This window comes from Phasianus colchicus, chromosome 6, assembly GCF_987193195.1.
Source record: "Phasianus colchicus chromosome 6, bPhaCol1.hap1.1, whole genome shotgun sequence".
Classification (NCBI taxonomy): domain Eukaryota; kingdom Metazoa; phylum Chordata; class Aves; order Galliformes; family Phasianidae; genus Phasianus; species Phasianus colchicus.
The window spans coordinates 12025411-12042173 of record NC_143441.1 but is presented as its reverse complement, the minus strand read 5'-3'; the positions used below and the strand labels follow the sequence as shown (position 1 = coordinate 12042173).

General features: G+C 37.3%; 1 protein-coding gene across 8 annotated transcripts in view; it reads right to left on the bottom strand.

Annotated features, from left to right (window-relative positions):
- Positions 1-16763, bottom strand: part of CPNE4 (copine 4) — a 283000-nt gene that overhangs the window by 33597 nt on the left and 232640 nt on the right. For all 8 annotated transcript variants that reach the window (XM_090142441.1, XM_090142447.1, XM_090142443.1 and 5 more), the window contains 4 exons: positions 15687-15785; positions 8374-8460; positions 7726-7785; positions 3783-3916 (listed from right to left, as the gene is read on the bottom strand). In XM_090142441.1, the coding sequence (XP_089998567.1) occupies positions 3783-3916; positions 7726-7785; positions 8374-8460; positions 15687-15785 (380 nt within the window). The remainder of the gene's footprint in view (positions 1-3782; positions 3917-7725; positions 7786-8373; positions 8461-15686; positions 15786-16763) is intronic.

Here is a 16763-nt window from a genome sequence, read left to right as displayed (position 1 = left end):
GTACAGGGTCACCAACCAGCAGACCAGGCTGCCCAGAGCCACATCCAGCCTGGCCTTGAATGTCTCCAGGAATGGGGCATCCACAGCCTCCTTAGGCAACTTCTTCCAGCCACCACTCTCTGTGTGAAAAACTTCCTTCTAATATCCAACCTAAATCTCCCCTGTTTTAGTTTAAAACCATTCCGCTTTGTCCTATCACTATCCACTCTTATAAGCATTCTCCCTCCTGTTTATATGCTCCTTTCAAATACTGGAAGGCTACAATGAGATCTCCCCAGAACCTTCTCTTCTCCAAGATAAACAAGTTCCCTCAACCCTTCCTCATAGGAGAGGTGCTCCAGCCTTCTGATCACCTTAGTGACCCTCCTCCGAGAGCTCCACGTCCTTCCTGTACTGGGGGCCCCATCTTCACATGGGAATAGCTCTACATGTATATGTGTATATATATACATATATATGTATCTAGATAGACAGCCCTATGTGCTTACACAACAGATTCCCTGTCAGAATCTTTCAAAGACAGCTATCATCTATGCTCTGTGAGCTGTATTCTCTCGAAGGGTTCTCCACTGGGCTCCAAAGTAAAGAGCTGGCTAAAACGACTGTGCAGAGTTGGTAAAGGTTATAAGAGAAGCCCTAAGTCAATCATAGCACATAAGGAGCTCGCTGTAACTTCACTTGCCTTATGGACTCTTGTTAACTCATTGCTCAAAACACACAGAGGAAAAAACACATGCACATTTGGTTTTGGTCAAGTTCAGAATCTTGGCTAGCCTTATACTGCCTATTTCATTTGACTTATGATCCAAAGAAGTCAGTGCTGAAATCATTTAGGTGAAGAATAAATACAGATTAATACAGAAGCAGTTCTTTTTGATATCAAAAATGTCAGTGCCCAATAATTTTTTGTCATTTTAATCTGTTTCTCTATGCTACAAGTAAGACTGAATAGATCTGCCCACTCTCAAGGCAAAATTGTATCAGTAATATAATTTTTTTATAGAAGTAATGCTTGTGAAAATGTTTAAGTGGATATATATATGTCTCACTTACTGCTTTATTAGGTCCTCTTTAGACATTCATGAAGAATTTATCTTAAAATAAATTCTTCTCCATGAAGCTGTCTGCTTATTTTACACAATAGCTTCAATAATAAGTTTTTAATGCATTTTCCAGTATTTCAAGCTATATTTTAGAGCCTAGCTCCTTAAAAGTAATGATCGTCCTTTATGATCCATTTTTGCTATTGCTAAGCCACCGATTACATCACGTACAAACTTTATCTTCTGTCTTATGACAACTGTTGTTCTAGCCTGAAATAATTCCACCATGTAAAAAGAATTAAGTCTTTTGTGCAGGTTAACAGCTTTTCCATTTCCCTTTCCGTTATCAGATTGGCCTATTTCTGCATGACTGCAGCATTTCTACAATCAGGTAAATAATCAAAGCCTATTTCTCATTCTCTGAATGCTGCTGATGAAAGAATGAATGTTAGTCTTTCATGTTGAGTTATGCAGAATGACACTATTCATTTAACTGTTTCAGGAGTCCCTGAGCCACACAGACAGTGGGTTTTTGGATAAGCAGGGATTATTCTGCTGTACCAAGGAACGTGAGGCGGTGCTTAATTTGGAGGATTAGCTCCTTAGGGATGGCATGATGTGTACAGAAATCTAGATTATGAGAAAATTTTGTTTGAATGGATTTTCAATAGTTTGGGCTGAAATGATAGCTAGGCACAAACAATAAAACTTCAGGTAAGAGCCCTGCTATCTTTGTAGGCTCACTTTTTAACCCTACTGAAGACGTGCCAGCACAAATGATGAGCACTCTTCCTTTAAGCACCCTTTAGGTTCATGCTTTTCACTCCTACCTGACCTTAACATGGGAACACATATCCTCCTTCAGCATTTAAAGTATAACTGAGCTCACTGGAGCAGTTATGGATCTGTGATACATTTCAGCTTTGCAACTGAATTTGAAACTCATTTTTTTAAAATGATTTTTTAAATGCAGATACGCTTTATAGAGCATTCAATGACTCTGTGATATGATCCTATATGCTCATATATCTCAAGGCTGCAACTACACACAAAACAAATTCTTCTGCAGAACCTGTAGATTATTCTGTGTGAGGGTTTGCTGCTGTTAATTCTTTTTCCACTTTAGAGAAATTATTGTAAGGTTTCATTTTTGGTTTACTGGATTCAATACAAGTTTAAAGAAAAGGTCCTCACTTGGCATTTTTATCAGAAAGCACTGACCACACTGTATTAACTTGTCCATAAGAAAACTGGTATGGAGTTGCAACTTGAGAGAGTGTATGGGTCAAACACATGGCACTGGGACAAGAAATTCTGGCTTTTGTTCAGTGCTAGTCCATAGCTCACAGAGTCTTACTTGTGCTGATTACCAGCAATAGGAATTTTTTAAAGCACAACAGAACTGAATGAAGCTGATGATTTCATATTCAGAAGGGCCAGTATTTTTCACACTGATTGGAATACACTATACATAGCAGAAGAATCCTGATTTGGGATTAATATATTCAGACAGAAGTGCCTGTGTCACTTCTCTATCTTGTTTTCTTAACAAGTACACCTTACATGATAAAATAATAAAAATCTGCATGCATGAACCAGCTCTTACTTCTTACACCTTTGCATATTTTGAAGTATATTAATTCACTGGATTACTGTCAATAATTATTAAATTAGTGGACAATCACTGTGGAATTATAAGCTCTCAAAAAAATATTAATTTTCTCAGACCAGTTGACTAAGTTTGACCATCAAATCTTACAGATGTTGTATCAGGACAGAGTTTTACTCATTGTTCTTTGAGAAGGCTTTTCATTACCATGCAAACGGCAGTGCCTCTGAGCAGGATAATTAGCATATGTGGCATGTCACATACAAACCAGGGTATTAAGTCACTCCACAATTTACACAGAAGTACAATCAAGAAAAACCATTGTTTTTCTTTGAGACCTAGCATTTACACGTGGCAAAGTGGTGGGTGGATGGCTATTACATGTGAAGAGATTAGAAAGAATAATTGTGTAAGATACTATGCATCACCAACAAAGAAAGAACATTTAAAGGAAGTGCACTTGGTAATTAGATTAATAATGAGCAATTAATTTGATAAAGAAATGCAGCCTATTTGAAAGCAACAGAAGTACATAATGTAATCAAAGTATGTTTGGCCCAATTACTTGCATTTGTTTATTTATTTAACACCATGTTTTGTGCACATATTATCAGTGTCTTCTAATATTTATTTTTGAAAAGAATGCAATATTCAGCAGGTAAAGAGAACAGCAAAAAAGACCACACGTTTAATTCTAAGGACAGACATGGCCATTAAGCACCTTAAGTAACTAAGAATTCAGTTCCAAATCTGAAATCTTGGTAACACTTTACTGTAGAATGGGACAGAACTGTACTCCGAAGTGTATCAGAAAGGATGCTGCCAGCATCTGAAGAACAGGCTTCAAGCTTAATTCTAATAAAAAATCCACTAAAACATGCAATTTTAGGTATGTGAATTGAAGTTGAAATTTAGCACATGTAACAGCCAAGAACCAAACCTTTTATTATCATGAAGCTAATCAAAACCCACTGTCACTCTCAACAGTGTGGTAAGACACATTAATCTTTCTGTCATTTCTCTTAAGTGACTAAACACGGACCTGCTGCAGCTGGCAACAGGCAGCCATTGATTTCCCACTGTGAAAACACTGTGTAAAGACAACTTCGTTATCAAATGTGGTTATTTACCTGTCATAATCTTGGCAAATCTCCCCGACAGCTACCAAAGCCTTCAAGTACTCATTGGGTTGATAGGGGTGGATGTAGTGCAGTGAGCAGCTGTTCCTAGGATCACCATTTGATGCAGTGAAATCTATAGCTACCTGGAATAGAAGAAAAGTCATTGTGCTGTGTGCTGTTCTGGGCAGGAGGATACCCATGCCAACCAAGCATCTTTACCAGAAAGAGTTCTCTGCAGAGACTGCAACCTTATAGCAAAGGTCATTTAACAGTATACTTCATCAAGTCTGAATTAGGATAGCATCAATAAATACTTCTAAAAGGATACGTCAACTTATAAAATAAGAGTTCATAAAACTGAAATGACATGATTAAGAAAGAATGAGCTGCATAATTATTCCATGTGGAGAAATATATTCTAATAAAAATGAATCAAACTACCTCTAGTTTCTCAAATTTAATTAAATTCTTCCAGCTCAGGTAATGCTCAGGACATAAATGCTGCACAGCAAAATGTCCCTCGAGAGTTAAAAATTCTACTGAAATCACACATTAAAGTTCCTAATTCCTTTCAGGGACATTTCTTACAGATTTTAAAACTTCTTTTGCCTGTAGCTGTACTCACAGTAAATACTCTCTGCGTAGTGTATTTTTATTTCATTTTATTTAATTTTTATCTTCATTGTGTCTTCTAAGTGTTAAGCAATTAACCCTCCCAATTTTACAGATGATAATGAGCTTAAAGGTGAACTGCAGGGTAAAAATAAAGCTTAAGTCCTGCACAGAGTTTTGTGCTGAAAAGACTTACTGGAGGTTGTGGGAAACATCCAACGCAAAAACAAATATTAAATTATCTTTTAAAAATTAATTTCTCCCTTTTAGAACAGTCTTTATCCTCCTCACTGAAAATAGACTCTCACATATATTTTTCTGTGATATGATCAGCATGTATTGGGAAGTCCTTTCCTGATTTCTGATGCTGCTTTCTAGGATTTCTGAAGAGGAGCAACAAGAAAACTGTATTCTCCTTGAGGGAACGACACAATTTACAAACCTCCTTACAATTCTGCTCTTCCTCCAAAACCCTGCTATACCCACATCTTCAATAGCTACAATTGCACTGAGTTCAATTTGCAGTTTTACTGTGCAGTTGATGTGGGAGGACTTTACTGACGGCTGCATAAGCTTTGAAAGTCTTTGAAAGTCCTAGCTTGCCTCTGTGAATGTGTACCTTCCCCAGATGAAGTCTGCTTGGCACAGGCAGGACTATTTTACTTGGCTATAAAATGAAAATATAAAGTTTTCACTCTCCCTTCAAAGAGGAGAGTGAAAAAAAAGAGAGTTGCTGATGTGAGAAACTAAAAGAGAAAAATCATACTGCATCAACCCCATATGGCTTTTCCCCACCTTCTCTGGTTTTCTACCTCTAACTCTTGGCTGAATAAAAATATTTCTCAGAGGCCTCTAGGTAGTTTGGAAATCTTCCCATGCCCCACAGTGAGATGTGAGGTTGATCTGGATTGCAAATAAAGTAATCTTTCACCTCACCTTCCCTATTCATTGCTCATGCACTGAAGCAGTGGGTCCGGTAGTTTTCCACACAGAACTTTTTCCCCAAAATAACCGCTTGATTTTCAACTTGAATAAATTCAGAGAAACCCCCTCAGGTTTTAACCTGCCTGCATGTACGTAACTATCTCTTCCACAGCTGCCAGAAATTACCAAGAAACTGTAGCAGCTTGTGAAACCTATGGTAAATCCACCTATAACAGCATGCATTAGCTTAAGATAGATATTTCTCTTTTTTAAATCTTAGCCAAGGTGTTCAAATGTTTTCTTAACAATATGAGTTTTTCTTAAAAATATGAATCAGATAGTATTTTAACCTTACATTTTTGTCCTGATTACAGGAAATGCAAAAAATTCATTATATGACAGAGAAACAACAGTCACTCCTGTAGAACTGCTAACGGTATGTTTTCACTAGGCTAATACCACTAATGAATTAATCTTGTGACCAGCAAAGCAGGACTCTTTCTTAAAATGGATATATTTGATTTTTATTGGTGTATCTTTAAATATTTTGGTTCAAATGTACCAGTCATCTTCCCATATCTAAATATGAAAATAACATAGCAATAACTCCTAGCACTTCTTTTCCACATTGTTGTTAAAAGTGTGATTTTCAACACTCTGAAAACATCCTACACAGCCAGGATCTCTTGCTAGATCTGTCAGCAAAGACTCAGCCGGTCCGATACCATGACCTGTCTAATAGAGAATCTTTCCAATATATCTTTCTATTATAGTTCCCTTTATGCATGTTACACACCCTTTCTGCTGTATTTCCTAAAGTGATGAAAATGTCTTCTGACTACAGACCCATTTGCACTGTCAGCTTATGAACATCTCTTCTGCAGCAGGGAACACTGTCTGATAGGAGATATGGCGTGCTGCAATAACCACTGCATAAAAGTAACAGCCTGGAATCAGCACTATAGATCTCTGCAGACTAAGGCTTCTTAATAAATGGTTTTTAAGTGAAGGGAAAGTTTACTTGCATTTTTCAGAGACGTTCTTTCTAACTACAAACTACATTCCTGCAAAGTATCCCACAAACACACAGCATGATGTCACCAAAGCCCTCCTTACTGCCTTAAATTAGCAGGCACATCACACTACAGTTTTTTTTCTGTTACAAAATCTATGCTTAGCATCCCTATTTCCCTCCCTGAGCAAGTGTCCTTTTACATCCCAGCAGCATTGTACTGCCTGTACATGGCATCAACTCCTTAGAAATCTCATTAACATTAAGGCAACAGCAACAATAGAAGTGCTATGACAATTGTAAACAATTCCAAACCCAATGTACCATTCCAATCCAAAGAAATAGAAATTTGAGAAGGTGGAAGGAATAGGTTGACTCTGTTGCAGTGGTCTGAATTAACCAAGTAGGCCTATATAAAAAGGAGATCGTATAATGTACGCAGAAAGCAAGGCAGCAGTGAATATCTTCCCTGTAGGTTACACCTTTTTGCTTCAGTGCCCACAAGAACAGCTCTGATATATTTATGGAGACAGTAACAAGGTTCACAAGCAGTTTATGCTATCATTGTGGGTACTGGTGCAACTGAGGCACAAAGAAGTAAAACATGCAAACATTCAGCTTGTGAACTACGTTATGAACAAACAGAGCTATAGGCACAGAGATATCCATAACAGCTCCTTCTCATTCTATGTAGGTTGAAAACTGACTTAAGTTACAGTGTAGCTGGTAGACTTACCACTGAAGTCAGCGGTAATTTAGGGATTTCTGTGACTCACAGCATAGTGGATTTCTCATCTTCTTTATGTGCTCACTGCCCATTCTTGCAGATCAGTCTGTTTAACTTACACATTATCAATAATTTTGCTTCATTTCAATGACCCTGTCCTATTTCCTCAGATAACCCAAAGCAAAGCACAAGCAAATGCTTTAGAACGTGCAAACTGAGTACAAGCCAATACACTATGCACTACAAGGGAACACCCAACTTCTCAGATAAACTATGAGGAACCTCCTTTAAAACTTAGTGCAGCAATAACATAAAAGACTCATTATTTAGACAAACAATATAAAATATAATAGAGGCAATACTATCAGTCAGATATCAAACAGATAAAAATCTGTTTGAATACTGCTGTGTTCAACTTATGTTGAAGGCTCGCATAGCTTCTCACCTTTATTTTTTGCAACGCAATTGTAATTGATGTAAAACACACAGTACATCAGTATGTGCAAGAAAATCCTAACACATTAACCAAGATTTATTTTCTGGGCATAATACATATCTTTGAAGACATTAATAATTTACTAAAGAATGGCATGTAAGAATCTTTTCTTTGGGAAAGAAATGAATCAGTATCTAAGAGGATTCTCTTTTAAAACAAGTAGTAGAATTAAGACACTTACTGTAAACTGTATTTGGCAGCCTCCCATTATATAATCTAAGAAAGAATGCATCTTGTGGATCTGCAGACAAGAAATCAAGATAATTAAATTAACTGTGCACTGCTAAAGCGTCAGATCATGGAACTGCCTGAACAAAGTAAATTGAAAGAAGGGGGAGACCAACTGAAAATAAGGTGAAGGAAGAGTTGGAGTTGGAAAGAACAAAAATATAAAGAGAGAAAATATCCAATTATTCTAAGAATACAGAATTGTAAATTCATATAAAAAACAGAACCAGTCTCTGCTTCTTCTCAGTAGGAAGTCAATGGGAATTTTGCTGTTAGTTTAGGAGGAGCAAGGGCAATTTAAAGATAGTTGGAAGGATTGGAAGGGTAACACACAGAAGGCCCTTTGGCAAGCTGACAGACGTAAGAGTTTAGTACTGCCAACTCACACCACTGGGGACAGGATAAGAGAAATTAAAGAGGAACATATGGGACAGTTAGCTTACTTTTAGGATTCAAATCCTTGTCTTTACATTTTTTTGTGGTTCAGTTTCTATTGCTATTCTCTACACGGTTCCAGTTTGTTATCTACATTTTCAAACACCATTAAAATACATTGCTGAGAGTTTAGGAAAGAATCAGAAAATGAACAAAACACAAATACCTTGCACTGGTTAAGGATGACGATGCCTGAGTTCTTGTAACTCTTCTTCTTTGCTTTGTACTTGGGGTTAATGCATTCCCATTGTACCTATGAGAATAGAAGTCACTGCATGAAGTAAAATTAGTGTAGACATCAAATAATTAACAAAGATGGCACTGTCTGATTTCCACAGTTGACTAAATCCTGTCAATAATGGTGCACACAGAAGAGAATAAAAACATTATGTAGAGAATTAACACAAAAGATCCCAAGGCAAACACCTATCCTCCAATGTGTGCATGTGGACAAAGAACTGAAAAAGATACCCACATTTTTGTGTTGTCACCTACCAGTGTCACCAGTAGGTTAAGGTCTTACGTGAGGAAGACTGAGGATCTTTTGAGATTATTTAAGAAAAGGAAAAAAAGGAGGAACTTAATGTAAATGAAAGTACTTGAGGGAGCAGTCTGATGCATTATTATAACTACAAAACTGCCTACATATTATAACTGGTGCTTATTAAACTCAAGATAAGAGAAATTCTGATCAGACATTGTATTCACTCACTTTTGAAAGAGAATAATAATTTCTTCTTTAAGTCACATGGAAAAACAAAAAGTTAAGAAAAATGACTAAAACATGAAAAGAAGAAGTAGCTAATTAAAGATTTAACAGTTTAAAATTTGAAAATAACCCCTCATAATATATTAAAACAAAAAAGCATTTTTGGAAATCTTCTGATCAGTTTTTTTTCTACAGCAAAATACTCTTTTTTTGTTACTGAAACATGCTGCCTTGTTCTTACCATAACATCTCTGAGAGTCTTACTTTTCACTTCAGATGTTCTGCCTTCTCTGGCTTCAAACAGTAAGACCAAATTTGCAGACCCTGAAGTCTAATTACTACATTATTATTCACATGTTACAGCAGGAGTAAAATGTACAAGTATGCATCTGTATTTTTAAATCCAGATTTGCAAATGTAACATGTTATTAAATAAGGTTTTCAAATGCTGGGAGAAAACATGAGCTCTAATAAGATGCCAGGTAAAACAAAGAATATTGACACGGGGCTAGGATGCTCTACTACCTAAAATTCCCTGTCATACTTCGAAATGAAACAGATCTAAGTGTTACAATACTTTGCCTACAGTGAAGACCTCCATATTTTATTTGTCTGAGCAAAGTGAGCATGTAAAATCATTTTACTGTATGAATAGCCACAGTGAGCTTCCAACCACTGCCTAACAGCAATTATTTGGATGTCTCTTAAGTATTTAAAACTTGGGGCTTCTCTTAAATGTCAGAAACAGGGAATGCAAAATGTATGGCTCCAGAGCAATATGAGACTTTTTTGCACCCAAGAGGACGAGTATTTTCATCGCTGTTTGTGGAGAGATGTAGCAGAGCCAAGAAAGGGAAAAGACAAAAAAAAAAAAAAAAAAAGGGTCCAACTGTGGGATGCACATCTGCTTGCTCTCCTAGTTAGCCTACAGCTCAATTATTTGTCTTGTGAAATGAATTTTCCAACTGAGAAGACAGACAGACACAAGCCCACATGTTCAGGGGAAATCCTCCACAAACATTTTTTCTCTACTCAAGAGAAGCAGTCAGGCTCAAGAAATGAAAGCACATCTTTCAGCTACACAGAACTCACTGCAACACAACACAAGAGTGCAACAAGCTCATTAGTTAGGAAAGCAATCTGACAGTAAGGCAAAATCACTGCTCATGTCTTGATACACCGCTGTCTGGCAAGATGGTTTAGCACACAGTTACCTCAAACTTAATGGAAGCATTCCTACAAAAAAATTGTGCTATCTCTATGTTATAAAGAAGTTTTAAGATAGTGAATAAAGAAAATAAATAGGAGTCAGGATTTGTTCTCCTCCCTTTCACTTTTAACTACACTGGAGAGACTTCATGGCTTTCCCCTGAATATCCAAGGTATGCTTCCTTAATTTTATCATCTTCTATCAGGAGCACTTTTCAGTGAATACCCGGCCTGTATAAACCCTTGTGCTGTGCAGAAAAAGGACTACTTAAGCCTAATATAAATATTATGTTCTAAAGTGTATTAAAACATTCCGTATGGGTCACTAACATGCCACTGGCAGATGTGGCTAGGAAATTCATAGAAATGTTGGATTTTTTTTCAAGAAACAGAGAAAAAGAAATAATTTGCAACTATTCAATCTTTTGATATGGTACTATAACAAAGGGAAGGGAAGGAGAGGAGAGAGGAGGGAGAAATCCCTCCCCAGTCCATGGGTAGGTTTCCACATGAAACTCTCTTACCTTTACTAACCCATCAAGATGTGGTTCTGACCTTGGCCATTCCCACAGTTCAAGCTGAAGATGTGACATGCATCATTTGAAGGAAATGCCCTGAACAGACATTGTCACATCTCTAGCTCTTCCAAAAGGATCGGAATTCATTAACCAACTCTAAGCAGGTAATTAAAAATGCAAAACAATTTTGAAATATTTTTGCTTGTACTGTGAGGACACAATCAATTTTCAGTCTGTTCCTACATTTCCTGTATTGATATGGTATCTGATGCTATTTTTAATTGATTCGTTTTTGTATCTTAAATTAACTTTTCAGCTGAATGGAAACCAGTGCAATAGTCTGCAATCTGACACTAATGGTAAACATTGTGAAATTTGGATTCATCTGCTGAAAGTCACTTAACATTTCCTCCAAATGCTTGGCAGCTCTGAGCTATACAAGCTCTTTCCCTGTCAAACACCACAGTAAATCTGAAACAGAAACTACCTGGTTTTAAATATCTCCCATTAATTTAATATAAGTACTGTTTCAAATGTTGGTAATGAAACCTTATACTATACTGCTTTGGTTCTTTCATACCATGACACTTAAATCACTGTGTGAAGAATTTCTGAATGTAAAACAAACTCCATCCATCTATTCTTCAGTGAAAGTCAGCAAACTAATACTGAGATGTGGATGGGTCTAATCCTCCCTTTGCTGTAATGAGGACACAGACCTCTCAATGGGTGATGTTGCTCTCTGCAGTTAAGGATGATGCTTTCCCAAGCATCTTCATCCATTATCTCATTTAACCCTCAGAAGAGAAGAGTCAGTGATGCAACCACCCATTCTGCACACCAGCGAATGGAAGCAGTGGTGATTAAATGGAGGTAAACATTTTATTTGGACAGCACAAGCTGTTCAGGGAAATGAAGATGTCAGATGACTTCATGTACCCCATGGCAAGAGAAATCATGATATAGAGCAGCTGTTTTCTCTTGTACACCTTGCTTCCACATCAGGAGATCAAGTGGGCCATGAGGAAAGAGCTAGAGTGCTATAGCAGAGCTTTGGTTAACATTTGCATATTTTCTGATCTCCCTGTTAATTCTTTCAGTTATCCCTTGTTCTTTTCATATACTGCTTTTGCAACAAATTGCATAGCTTGTAAATGAGAAAGGAGGCACACTCTAATGGACAGGGCAAAAAATAAAAAAAATCAATAGTAGGTGGCATTATATCCTGCATTATCTTTTTCTGATGCCTCAAAAAAAGCAAGTCACTTCTAAGCAAACTACAACTCCTCCTGTCTGAAATGCTAATTCATTCCTGTCACCAGTCTACACAAGAAGACTGGATGTTTTTATTTTTTCCCCTTCTGACACAGAATGATAGTCATTATGGGAGCTCTGTTTTTAATCAATATCAGAGGTTTCCTATGGAAACTTGAAGCTGGGGAACTATGTGAAAACCAGAATGTTTCTTGCTTCCTCAGCAAAGGCACTCACATTCCTGAGGTGACACCACTGCTGTATTAACCACATGGACATGGCAGATGTCTCACATCACTGCACTCTCTTCCAAGGCTTCTGTTGCCCTCTTCAGGACCACAGGAACTGCTGATCACAGAATATCTTGAGTTGGAATGGACCTTAAAGATCATCTCGTTCCAAACTCCCTGCTGTGGGTAGGGCTACCACCCACTGGATCAAGGGCCCCATGTAATCTGGCCTTGAATGCCTCCAGGGATGGCTCATCCACAGCTTCCCTGGGCAACTCGTTCCAGTGTTTCAACATCTTCTGAGAAAATAATTTCTTCCTAACATCTAACCTAAATTTCCCCTCACTTAGTTTAAAACCATTCTCCCTTGTCCTATCACTATCAGATTGTGTAACAGTCAGTCTCCCTCCTCTTTAAAAGCTCTCCTGAAGTACTGGAGGAGCCACAGTGAGATCTGCTCAGAGTCTTTTCCAAGCTAAAACCACCCCAGCTCCCTCTTCTTTTCTTCATAGGAGAGGTGCTCCACCCCTCCAATCATCTTTGTGGAATTGAAGAAGAGATGGTAAGCACAGCAGGATTTCTTTCTTCCCTTCCCCTTCTGTGTGCGTGCATACATACATGCATCCTTTTTATTTGTAATACAGGAACAGATTTTTCACTTATGTAACTCCTGTACTGCATGAGGATCCAGGTGGTTTTTTTTTTCTGCAACTTTTTTTCCCCAAATCCCTATGGTTTTATCATTCACAGATGATTTTTCCTTTAAATTATGAACAGCTTTAACAGCCTTTTAATTTTTATAAAGCTTTTCTTGCCTTGTTTTACAATGTTTGGCAAATTAATATAATAAAACTGCCAGTACACACATATTTTAAAAAAATAAAAAAACTATAGTACATATATTTGGAAATAAACCTAGGCATACAATAAACTTTAAGTATTTCACTTAAAAAATACTGTCACAAAAAGTAACAGACTTCTTCCTGTGTTTTCTCATACCAAGTTTGTGAAGGAGTAACTGATCAATTTTGGAATGGTAGGAGATGCTGAACAGAAGACTTAGAACTGTCTATTTCAGAGTCTATGAAAAAATCTCTTCTAAAATCTTTTCTAAGAAAGACTGTCTAACCTACTCATCTCCTCGCCCACATATAATTACATTTCTTTGATGTGGCTGTCGTTATTAGAAATACTTAACAACATCCAGCTGAATGTAAATTGCCACCAACGTTCACTAAACCCTCTTTATTCAAAGTAAATACTCTGCTGTATAAGTTTTTTCTTCGGAGAGAAAAAAAATTGAAGAGAAAAATGACAAATGTAAATCATGTTATGTCATGCTGCACAAAGGATGCTGAGATAAAGACATGCATTTATGGGGCCCACAACCAATAGCATATACTACCTTTAGCAACAGTAGTTACTTCTGAATAATAGAAAAAAAAGGAGAGAGAAAGAGGGAAGGAGAGACAGAAGGAAAGGGGGAAAAAAAGAAAAGAAGTATGGTAATTGCTCTCCATTGGCCAGTTAGGAAGACAAGTGATATGGTCTACTAAACAAAGTACTTTTCTGATACAACAAATGATTCACAATACCTTCTCCAAAATAACTATACTGTTTTCATCAGGACCTGCTTAGACCATCTACTGCTTGTTCTTGACTACTGTGACAGTAGTGCTGAATGAAGCTCATGTTCATCAGGTACCCAGAACCATCTGAGACATGTATGTATATTCTTTGGAGCATTTTTATATAATATATAATAAAAAATATATATAAAATATATAATATATGTTCTTATCTATTATGTTATAACTCTTTTTAAATGGCTATAACCTACTACCTTATCCACTAAATCTTGTTTTCTTCTACAATAGACTACGAAACAAGGGTTAAAGAAGAGATGCGGGCAGAAGGTCTGAGTTTCACGCTAGTGACAACTGTGTCCCATGAGAACCATTTATAACAGTATCAGGTTTTGCAGGTACAAGCCCATAGAATAACTGCACAAGAAACACAGAATAAGAGCATCAAGAGAGAAATAATGTTGGAACAGCTTAGGACTATGGAGGAGAAATTGTGTGCATCTGCCACAAAAGGCAGATGTTAGAAGTGAAAGGCAGCCTGTAAAATGACAAATGGCAGGCTCTTAGCAATGCAAAGATTCAGGCACTTAACAGCACTGTGCTACATTAAAGTATTCCTGGACTACTCTCTAATACTACTCTGTGAACATATATAGATTAGAATAAGAACTGACCAATGACCATACTAACTTTTCATGCTTCTGCCTGAGTAACCATCCTTTTTGCTAAGAAAAGAGTCCATTGCTTCCACATCAGAATAAAAAATGTATAGATCACCTTTCATAGACATTCCTGGTGCTCTGGATGGAAAATCTCTTGTCTTAGCCATCAAGCCGCCCATTTGGACTGCAGTGCTGTTTTGAAAATGCTTACATTGGAAATATGCACATTTTACCACTTCCACACTGTTTATTTTCCATCCACAGCCATTTGCATAAAAAATTAAGGTGCTATCATAACACTATTGTTGTTAATGTTATTCTCTCTGGAAATAGTTAAGTTTATATTAACTTATTTATAATAGGTTAATATATGACTGATACATGTATCAGTGTTATTTTGCACACATAAGCAACACACGCTAAACTTCCAAACATCAACAGAAGACAACTAGAACAACTAGCATTTCTTGGCCTAAGGAACAGCCTGACTGCAACACCTACTAAACACTTTCTGACCCTTTGCTATCTAATGTAAAGCCCAGACAAAGTTTATTAGACATTTCTGTTTCGTTTTGAGATTACCATAAAGCAGTGACTGCAAATATGAGTAGATTAGAAAGACAACATTTTTAATTCTCCCACAGAAAATTTATCAGGGTTAAGCAATAATAAGAAATAACAATTTCTGGAATTACGTATGCCAAATCATTTATCATATTCAATAATTACCATCAACTTCAATTTTAAAAGATCAGGCTGACATAAAGAAGGGAAATTATTAATAAGCAAACAAATTTATTTTCTCTTAGGACTGTAATTTATGAGACATTTAAGAAATCAATTAGGTTCATCCTGATAGATAGAGTTAGAGCTGGTAGCAATCATGCAGCACGTGAGAAATAAAGAAAAATGGAGAAAAATGGAGAATGACCCTAATCCAATAAAGGACTATAGGCCAGCTGGGGAGTTCTTTGAGTAACCTAGTGTGTATGCTTCACCATAACAGCAAAGCACCCAATAGAAACCATGTGCTAGGCTCAAACAAATATTTGCAGAAATACCTGTGAAATATGAACTTGAAAAACAGTCTCATTATTTCAGAAACAGAGCTACAAGATAGGCCACTTTCTGCATTTTTGGATTAACATGTAATAAGAGCAAAACATACAGGAGATAAACAGAACCAATTCACTTCCAAGAAAAAAAAATAATAATAATGAGGCATTGTCATTTGCAGCAGTACAGAAATGCATCAGGAACACTGATCCTCAAAGCTTATATACTAACAGTGCTTGCGTGGTTTCTACCTACCTGTCTCCCTTCCATAGCCCCTCGCATTTCCTTGAAAGTTGAGCTAAATTCTCCAATGAAGTCATGCTTTCCATTAGAATCCCAGTCCCAAACTATGCACTGGAGAGATAAAGGGAAAAGAAAGTAAGAGCACATTTTCGTCAAATAAAAAAAAGCTTTACTGAACAACAACAACAAAAAAACCATACAGAAATTATGATATGCATGTAATAGAATTGTACTGTGTGTTATCTAGAAGAAAATCACAGGCGATATTAAAAACATTCTTGTCCAGATGAAAATGAAATGACTAGTGGAATCTCAACACAGCTTGCAACTGACAGCTATGTATTACGGAGTTGGCTGATGAAAGCAAGTTCATATAGCACAGAAAGAAAGGATTCATCTTTTAACTAGGTGTAAAAATACAAGATGCTATCTAGGTACATTTGCATGTTCATGTTGAAATGGGGTCATCAATTAGGATCAACATACATCACTAAAGTGCTTTATAAATATCAATCACTATTCAGAGCACCAGTTGCTGCGGTCATCATGTGACAGAATCATAGAATGGCCTGGGTTGAAAAGGATCTCAACAACCATCCAGTTACAACCTCCCTGCTGTGGCGAGGGTTGCCAACCACCAGACCAGGCTGCCCAGAGCCACAACCAGACCAGCCTTCAATGCTTCCAGGGATGGGGCATCCATAACCACTCTGCAAAACCTGTTCCTGTGCGTCACCACCCTCTGTGTGAAAAACTTCATCTGAATATCTAACCTAAATCTCCTCCTGTCTTAGTTTAAAACCATTCCCTCTTGTCCTATCACTATCAACCCATGTAAACAGTTGTTCCCCCTCCTGCTTATACACTTCCTACAAGTCCCCCAGAGCCTTCTCTTCCCCAAGCTAAACAAGCCAAGTTCTCACAACCTTTCTTCATAGGAGAGGTGCTCCAATCATCTTAGTGGCCCTCCTCTGGACCATTTCTAAGAGCTCTGCGGCTTTCCTGTGCTGGGGTTCCCAAACATGGACGCAGAACTTCAGATAGGGCCTCACTACAGCAATACTCACTCACTATTAAGCATCTCCAGAC